Here is a 9,705-nt window from a genome sequence, read left to right as displayed (position 1 = left end):
CTTACAATGGTTCACATTTAAGCTCATGACTGAAGGCGATTATTCTTCTAAGACTAGATAAAGCCCCTTTGAAGACTTCTGTGGGAAGCTGTGAAGGCATATCCAGGTTTCTGTCAGTAGCACTGCATGGGGACTCTTTTCAGTGAGGTGGGAGTAGGAACGTGGCCCAGAACTAAGTCATCAGTACTTCACCTCCTGTCTACTACAGCTGCATTAGCTCTTTCTAGTTTATACCGACTCATCTTGTGATAAGGCTTTCAGCTTAATAGAAAAGTTCCCCCGCCAGTTCTTCCTGTCCTAAATTAGGTGACACATAACACTAACAGAAAATAACTTTATAGTTTTAAATTTGCGTATTGGTATTTTCCTTACCTCATTTTTTGCATTTGCACTACGTAATTTTACAGCCAGCTTAAGAATCGCTGGTCTGATTTTCTTTTTTTTAATCTTCAGAGTAAAATACTTTATAACAGCTATGCAAGAAAAAATTCATTTGTAGCTTGAACTACAAATACAAACCCACAGTACAAAAACACAAAACCATCTTAATATTGTGCATGTATCAGCAGGCCTAAATTACATCAAATGGCCATGAAGATTGTAAATATGTGAACAGTGTATGTTTTATTTTGGATGGAGAAAACAGGAAATAACCAGCTAACACATCTGCAGTTGCTAATTCAGGAGAAGACCTCTTGCATGGAGATTCATTAGTTACTATGTTTCAATAAATTTCTAAGGTAAACTGCAACAACCTTGGATTTCATTTTACTGTGTAACAGATGCCAATAGGCTGTATTCATTACGACTTAATGAGCAGCGTGTCTTCCACCTAAATTCTGGCCTGTATCTACAGTTCCTTTCGTTTCTGAAGTCCAGGTACTACTAAGGCTGGAAAAGGCAGTCAGAGCTTATGTTGTTACTTTACCACCCCCCTCTAGCATGGTGCTCCAGCCTCTCCCCTGAAGGTGGGGACTCCAGAGTATAAGGGATACCTATAGGCGTGGGAACGCCCAAACGCCTACTCTGAAGCACTTAATACCGATTTAAATGGTCAGACACGTATTTAACGACTAGCAGTTAATTAAAAAAAAAATACTATCAGTCTCCCGGCAGAAGCGCCGCCGGCGCCAGCAGGCCGCTCCGCCCACGCACACACCCGGGCCGCAGGCCGGCAGCCCCACGCCCTCCGCCGGGCTCTCCCGCACCTGGCGGCCTGCCGAGCACCGCACGCCCGCAGGCCCCGGCCGGGCTCCGGGCAGACCCCCACCGAGCGGCCGGCCCCCTCCCCGCCCCCGGTACTGCTCGGAAGGGCCAGGCACGGGCTAAGCTGCAATTCGCGCGCGAGGAGCCGCCGCGGTGCGGCGGAAAAGGGCCGAGGCCTGCCTGGAGGCGATAGGCCCGGCCCCGCCGCCATGACAAGCGGGCTGTTAGCGTCTTAGCGCCCGTCTCGCCGCCCGCAAGCGCCGACGCCCCTTCCGGGAAAGGGCGGAGGCAGCTCCCGGGACCCCGCGGCTCAGCCCCGCCGGGCGGCGGCAGACGGGGCGCCCCGAAGGGAACAACGTGCGGCAACAGCGCCGCCTGCAGGCTGCGCCCCGCCGCTCCGCCACGCGCCGGCTGGAAGGCTCCTCGCGCCCCGATTGGACGAGCTCCCGCCAGAGGGCGGGGACGCCTCACGTGAACGGGTACGGCGGCCTTTCCTGCCTGCCGGCGCCCCCTGGCGGGGGCCGGCGCCTCCCGCCGCGCCGGCATGGAGCGGGGCAGCGCGGCGGCCGGCAGCGGGGCGGCCCCGGCCCCGGCCGAGGAGGGCGAGGGCTGCGCGGGCCTGTGGGAGCTGCCGGTGGAGCGCTGCGAGAGGCGGCCGGAGTGCGGGCGCTGCAGGTGACGCGCGCGGCGCGGCGGCGGAGGGGCCGCGGGGCCGGCGGGCCCTGGCCCCGCCCCCGGCCTTCGGGAGGCTGCGTTGAGGTCCCGGGGCGGGGGGCGGCGCGGAGCAGCGCCCGAGCTGCGCGTGGTCGCTCAGCAGCGGTGCCGCTGAGGGGCCCGGCTGCTTAGCGGGAAAGAAGCCGCCCTCACGCCCACGCACACGCCCGCCAGGTAGCGGCTGGAGTGTAACCGGCCTGTCGCACGTCCGTGTGGCAGCGCTCACGCGTACCTGCCGGGGGGCGTGTCCGCGCGTAGGCGGCGGCGCTGCCGGCAGATAGAGCGCCCCTTCCCCTCAGGGAGCCGCCTTCCCCGCGGCCGGGCGCGAAACCGGCTGAGCCGCCGCCCTCGGCGGTGAAGATGGCGGGCGCGGGGAGGGGGGGGCTCGGTGGCAGTTAGAGGCTGACGACGAGGTGGTGTGAGCTTTTTTTTAAGAAGTCTCTGGTTCTCGCCCGGCTGCACTGGTTAGACCCCCGGGCTCCCTTCCCGTGCCGCCCGCGGTGACACGGTGAAAAATGTTCCCTGGAGTCCGTGGGGCGCGGTGCGGGAGGGGGGCCGGTGTCTCCCGGGCGCCCTGCAGTGAAGCACGTCTCCGGCGCTTTGTCAATAAAACTACCTTTACCTAGCAACTTTACAGCAAACTTTGAAATCCGTTCAAGCACTGGGGAAGGGTTAATATAACCATGCGAACTCCGGTATCTTTCTAAAGCAGGCAGTGATTTGTAATCCTAAATATCTTGTAATCTGATTAGATGTCAGTGTATGTATGTCCTTTTAGTGGAGTGAGCTGGCAGTATGTTGTTCCTGAACTGAAAAGTTTGTGCAAGACCCCCAAAGAAAAAGAAAAATGCCAGCACCTATATTGATTTAACCTGTTTCTGTTGATTGGTAAAACAAGTAGAAAGGCATGTAATTTTACTAATAGTGTAGTAGTCTCTTTAAAGCGGCAGAGTTCAGGAATATATTTTTGGTGAGATTCCTGTAAATAAGTCATTACTAAAAATACGTGTAGTGTAAGTCATAACATTTGTAAATGTTATATATTAGGAAAAAAAGTAGTTATAGGTAATAGTTGATGCCCAAAGTTGAAACTGAGCAGATGCATGACACTTCACTTTTTCTGCTCTCTTTTTCTCCAGTGAGTTTTAGCTCAAGGAACTTCTTGAGTCAGGTGTGGCTTTGTGTTTATTTGATATGCCCCAGTAAATTTATTTTTTTTTTCCGTCTGTGAATTTCTCCCCCTTGAACCAATGCAGAGTTCTTCTGTCTGCAAAATCTGTAACATCTGGCTGGCGAGAAGACACCTCAGGCCTACAAACCCTGGATGGGAAGAGTTCAATTTTTGTTTATTTTGGTTGTGGCATCCACCTGCCTTTTTTGCACATATATTCAATGTGCTTATTCAAGCCAGAGGTTTACACCTTGAGTAATGTTACTCATGCTGTGGCTGCTTAGTTTCCTAGCAACCTTTTGTTAAATGACTTTGTCTTGCAAAGCCAAAGTTGGTTTTAGACAGCTACAGCACTCACTCCCATGTTTGTTGAATCCTTCAGAGATCTTAAATAGTTTTGAAAAGCAGGATTTCCTTTTGCAAAAGCCATGCCAATGCTTCTCATGTAAATCATGTATTTTTTGTAAGTGTTCACTAACCGTATTTTTAATTACTTCTACTTACATTAACAGTTTTATTTGTTGCAGATTTTAATTTTTTTGGAAGTTGTTTCACTTACACCATTTCTAGTCCTGAGGTGCCAAGGAACTGCTGAATGAGAGTTAACCTACTGTCATTCCTTATTCAGCCTTTTAACCTCGAGTTCTTCTAAAATGCCTACAGGGTGCTGCTGATTATTGGGTTTTTTTGTCAGTGTTTCATAACCCCTGCTCTTAATTCCTCCAATTTTAAACAGATTCTTTGATGAGTCATCCACAGAAATGGTTTCCAGAATAGGCATCTGCCTGTTTTCTTCCATGGTAGAACCAGATGGAAAGTACTTACTCAGCTTCTCATCACCATGTAGTATGAAAACACTAGCTTCGTGAAGAGCTCTAAATGCATTACACTTGCTGTGAAGAGCATGGGTGCAATGAGGACAGACAATGAAAGAAATGCAGGAGCAGAAAAACTAAGGAACTGCTTGCTTTTAAAGGAATGAGGGAAGTGGCAATTGTTTTAAAACAATGTTTTGATAGAGTTTGCAATGCAAAATTGAATTGTGCACTCAAGTCTGTTTTTGCAGTGTATCCTCTCCATCCTCTTCCTCAGGAATATAACTAAATTAATCTTCTCATTGAGCACAGCATTCTGTGGTATGACTTGGAGAAAAGTAAGTCAGTGACTTAGAATACATTGTTGGAAGGAGTATTATGAAACTTGATTTACCCCAAACATTATCATGATGGCAGTGGTTGGAGACAAGTATCTTTAACTGAATCCCCTGGTTTTCTAAACTATAGATTTTTACTGTAAAGCACCTTAATGAATGTGATTTAAGAGTATTTTGAATCAATGTTTATAGTGGTGGTGGTCTGAATTCAGTACAAAAGCACAGAAGAATGGGTTCTCTCTGTCATCATCTGGTGATTCCTCGTAGGGGCCTACTTAAGGTTTTGGCGTTTTTTTAGTATGGCAAGACAGCTGATTGACAGCTTTCTAATGATTACTTAATCAGTCAATATGTGAAGCAGGAATGTGGGAGTGAAGGTAGCTAAGTTTTTGGATAATATATATGACTTGAGCATCCTGAAGGAACAGAATGTTTCCAAGTATTATGAGTTTGAGACTTTCTGTTGCCTATGGTGGTTGTGGAGAAAAGGCTAACATTTGCAATAGCTTATGGTAGAGAATCTGAATGAAATAGTGTAATGAATTTTTATATTTTGAAGGTTTTTGTGTTTGTGTGTAAGTGCTACTTAAGAAAAAAAAGATTGTGGAAAATTATTCTACTCATAGGTGGTGTTTGAGATGGCAAACTGCTAATACAAATGAATTATGTGCAGTTGACTTTTGGCTATTTTATTCTCGAGGCTACATTTAATAAATGTTCTGTTTGTCTGCCAAAACCAAAAGGTCAGTATTGATGAGCTTTGAATCACTGATGGTTATTTGATCACTTCTTAAAGCTTTTCAGCTGATTTAAATGTTCAGCTTGCTTTCAGAAGTTAAAGCCCCACACCCAAACACTTAAATTGGAGAATAAGCTCAATATAGCTTCCAAGTTTCTGTTAGCGTGGAAAACGAAGTGAGCAGGCTCCACAACTGGAGCCATATAAGACAACAATTTGAATTTGTTGTGTGACACTCAGAGTAATATAACATTTTGAAATTGTGTCCTTGTGTGGGTCAGAGTTCACCATTTTATAGATACTTGGTGTGCTGTTAGGGAAAAAAGCCTTTTGGTAGGACAAAAGCAATAAATGCACAATGTCATGTTACTACAGATCCTGACTGTGCATGTGCAGAATTTTACTGTAGTGGCAGAACTTCTGAGAAATGTTTTCTGGAAAAACTAAAGATTTAACTATATCACTTATGATCTCTGGGAATTGCTATGTCTCTGTGGGCCATGACAGATCCCCACTGGAAACAGTCATCTATGTTTGCAGGACTAACTTATGTTGTAAAGTTAGGATAACAACCACTGGTGATTTTTTCAGATTCTGCTATGATACATGCTGTTGTACAGTATTTGTATTTCAAGAGGGGAAAAAACTGAAGGAATAACTTTAATCCTTTAATACAAATGATCCCTTTGCCTATATCTAAAATATTACAGCTACTGTAATTAATCTGGATACTGTGTGACTGCTTTTGATAGCATTGGTAGATTGATAATGCTGTGATGGCATAGTGCTGCTTCGTATTTTGAGGAAAAATAGTGTTTCTATGTAAGTGTCCCGTATTTGTTAATAATCCTGTTAAGTCTTATAAAGGCTGGGTCTGAAGAAGCAATGTCATCTTCCTTCAACACAATAAATGTATGTTGTTGCTTTACAGTACATTAATAATGGTAATTAAGTGTAAATGTGAATTTTAAACTTTGACTATTAGAGAAAGTGAAATAAGCATGCATTAATTCTCTTAGCAATGTCTGCTGCAAGAAAATAGCTTCGATGCCTTTGATGTTCTTAAGAATGAACTCTAGGCATTTGTTTCCACTGCTCTGTTTATTGCAATTTTTCACTCCCCGAAAGTATTGATTCCTTACCACTGCTTAAATAAACTTTTGTAACTGAAACAGTATGTTTCCCAATGGTTCATGACTTGTAAGAAGTGACTTGCTGTTCTGTAGGATATTTTTAAAAAAGTTTATGCATTTCCTTTTACATTTGCATTGAAAAAAAGAAAAAAACCCCACATGATTAGGTGACAGGCCTCACCTGAGTGAATTTTATTATTCCAGGTTCTTAAATGGTGTATCAAAGGCAAATTTTTAAAATTTTAAAAAATATTATTAGCCCATTTTAAAGACCTCTAAATATTTTTGCTGAATTTACTCATTTTCAATATAGTTAAATGCATAAAGTGGGTTTACAAGTGTATCTGAGAAGATACTTGTCAAAATTTTGTGAATAAGGTGATTTTGCAAAGTTTAGAAGGAGCTAAATTTCTGCATCATCAGGAGAAAGGCAAAGGCTGAGCAGATGAAGGAAAAATGAGATCCATTCACAGGCACTTTAAATCTAGCAGCAACTAAAAGCCAGGTTGCTCCAGTGATTATTTTCTTTCATCGGGAGAGGTGGGTTCACTGTGTGAGTGGCAGGACTCTTGTAGGGTTTCAGGAAGGAGTTGCTGTATCTCATAATTTGGTATTAGTGTGTGTATATAGTGCTACTGTGAAGGAAAGTATCATCTAGTCTGTGGGGATCTCTGTTATTCGTGGTTGGTACAGCAGCAGTAACACGGTACTAGTAATAGAGCTCCTCCAAATAGTGGTGAAAAGAAGCAGTATTACCATCTCATAGTTTAGGGTAATTTTTTTCCACTTGAAATGTTTTCTCTTGTGCTGTGTGAAGAGGAATATCTGCTTCTTGTCAGGATATGTCAGTTGTCAATGACCACTTTCACGGTCTGGCAGGGTTAGGGTTCTCAGCTGCAGTGGTAGCATGATCCCTGTCATGTCACCGTTGCTTACATCACAGAATCACAGGATGGGTGAGGTTGGCAGGAACCTCTTGAGATCATCTAGTCCATACCCCCCTGCTCAAGCAGGGTCAGTGAGACCAGGTTGCCCAGAGCCACGTCCAGTTGTGTTTTGCATTTGTGCAGGGATGGAGACTCCACAACCACTCTGGGAACCTCTTCCAGGGTTTAGCCAATAAAAATGTTTTCCTGTGTTCAGATGGAGTTTTATGTGTTTTACTTGTGGTGATTGCCTCTTACCCTGATAGTGCATGATGCTGAGAAGAGACTGGCTCCTTTTATCTTCATTGCCTCCCATCAGGCATTTATACACATGGATAAGATCCTCCTGACCCTTTTCCAGGCTGAAGACGCCCAACTCTCTGCCTCTCCTCATACAAAAAATGCTCCAGTCCCTTAGTCATCTTTGGCCATGTGCTGGACATGCTCCAGTAAGTTGCTTTGACTTGTACTGGGAAGCCCAGAGCTGGACCCAACACTCCAGACTGCCTGACCAGTGCTGAGTAGACAGCAAGGATCACCTCCCTTGACCTCCAGGTAGTATTCTTAATGCTGCCCAGGATGCTGCTGGCCACCTTTGTGGCAAGGGCAAGGACACTTTGCTGGCTTATGGTTTGCTTGTGGTCTGACAGGTCCTTCTCTACAGAGCTGTTTGCCATCCATTTGGTCCCAAAGCATGTACTGGTGCCTGGAGGTGTTCTTCCCCCTGTGCAAGACTTTTCTGTCAGGCCATTTCTCCAGCCTGTCAGGGTCCCTCTTGTCAGAGTCTGGTATTCCAGGATGAAGTTCTTTTAGATATTCCACACAGGGAAAAATCGAAAGATTAATATCAGATTTACTTATTTGAATATACCTGATGTCACACGAATTTTGATTTAGCTGAGTGATACAGCAGTGTACTGAAATCAAGTAGAATCACAATATGGCAATTGCGGTCTGCAGTGTATATTGGATCACAGCAGAAATGTGATTACTGCTAGCCATCACTAGACTCTGCATCCTAAGTTGCGGGGAAGGAGTGCATGGGTTGAGCCCGGGTCAAGCCCATTGCTCTCTTCAAGGTTCAAACATGAAAGGTGGTGTTTGCTCAGCTTTCATACTATGCTGAGCCCAGCCGTATAAATACTTAATTCATGCTGGTCTGGCTGGGTCAGGAAGATAATGCTGTCTATTGATTTTCTCAGTGGAGGCCATTTACACAAACAGTTGACCCATTCAACTGATAGAGCAGCTTAACTAAAGCAAAGGCCACCCTCAGCTTCCCTTTGTGTTGAAGTGTCCAGCTTCCTTTATGATAGCTTTGGTGACTTCCTACATTGTTTTCTGAGCCTTCTTTCCTTGAAAAGGTTCATTTATCAGTCATACCTCTGGATGGCAGCACAGCCGTGTACCTGCCACTCTTCCCAGTGTATAATCTGTGACGTTTAGCAACAGAGTGCGATTGTGTGCACGCTGTACCAGCATCCAGGTCACTAATAAAGAGGTTAAATAGTATTGTCCCCAGTATGAACACCTGGAGTTCTCCAGGAGCAACCTGTGGACTTCATCCCACTGGTCACAACCCTCTGCACCTGGCTGTTTAGCTACTTCTCGCTCCTCCTCACTGTCTGCTTATCTAAGTGGTACTTTATCAGCTTATCTAGGAGGGTGTTATGGGAGTCTGAGATGCTGTCAGAAGAACAACATCCACTGCTCTTCCCTCATCCACAAGCTAGTCACCCCACTGTAGAAGGCCAACAGGTTGGTCAAGCATGATTTCCCCTTTGTATGTCCATCTGACTAGTCCCAATTCCCTTCTTGTCCTTCGTGTGTTTGGAAATAGTTTCCACGAGGATTTTCTCCACTAACGTCCCAGTGATTGATGTGAGGTTGACTGATCTGTACTTTGCTGGATCTTCTTGCCCTTCTTGCAGACAGGAGTGATGTGCTTTCTTCCAGTCTTCAGCAATCTCTCCGATTATCCAGAGGTGATCAAAATTGGTCTCACAATAGCATCAGCCAGCTCCCTTTGCATGCATGGATGCAGCCCATAAGGCCCTGTGGACATCTGAACATCCAGTTAGTTTTAAATGCTCCCTGACCTTGTCCTCCTCCACCAAGGGTAAGCCGCCTTTGTTCCATACTTTCCCCTCTGCTTTCAAGTGCCTGGGATTCCCAAAGGCTGGTTTTACTGGTAAAGACCAAGGCAAAGAAGGCCTTGAGCACCTGAGCCTTTTCCCTGTTCTGTGTCACCCGTTCCCCCGCACCATTCAGCAGTGGGCTCATGTTTTCACTAGCCACCTTTTTTTTGTGTTTATCTACCTGGCAGAAGCCTTTCCTGTTGCCCTTCACATCCCTTACCGGAATTAAATGCCAGGTCACCCTTTGCCATCCCTACATGCTCAGACAGCAGCTCTGTACTCCTCCCAGGTCACCTGTCCCTGCTTTCATCTCTTGTACATTTATTTGTTTTTTAAGTCTGAGTTTAGTCAGGAGCTCCTGGCTCATCCATGCAAGCTTCCTGCCATCTCTGCTGATTTCCTGCTTGTTGGGATGGACCTTTCCTATCTTTGGAAGAGGTGATCCTTGAATATCGGCCAACTCTTCTGAACAGCTTTTCTCTTCATGGCCACATCCCCTGGGATTCTTCCAAGCAGATCCCTGAA

General features: G+C 45.7%; 1 protein-coding gene across 1 annotated transcript in view; it reads left to right on the top strand.

Annotated features, from left to right (window-relative positions):
* Positions 1-1,718: 1,718 nt before the first annotated feature.
* The window catches only part of DTWD2 (DTW domain containing 2), a 98,810-nt gene continuing 90,823 nt past the window's right edge, over positions 1,719-9,705 (top strand). The window contains exon 1 of the mRNA XM_037374149.1: positions 1,719-1,881. Coding sequence (XP_037230046.1) covers positions 1,751-1,881 — 131 coding nt within the window. The 5' untranslated portion in view covers positions 1,719-1,750. The remainder of the gene's footprint in view (positions 1,882-9,705) is intronic.

Source organism: Falco rusticolus, chromosome Z, assembly GCF_015220075.1.
Source record: "Falco rusticolus isolate bFalRus1 chromosome Z, bFalRus1.pri, whole genome shotgun sequence".
NCBI lineage: Eukaryota > Metazoa > Chordata > Aves > Falconiformes > Falconidae > Falco > Falco rusticolus.
This window is presented reverse-complemented; position numbering and strand designations above follow the sequence as displayed.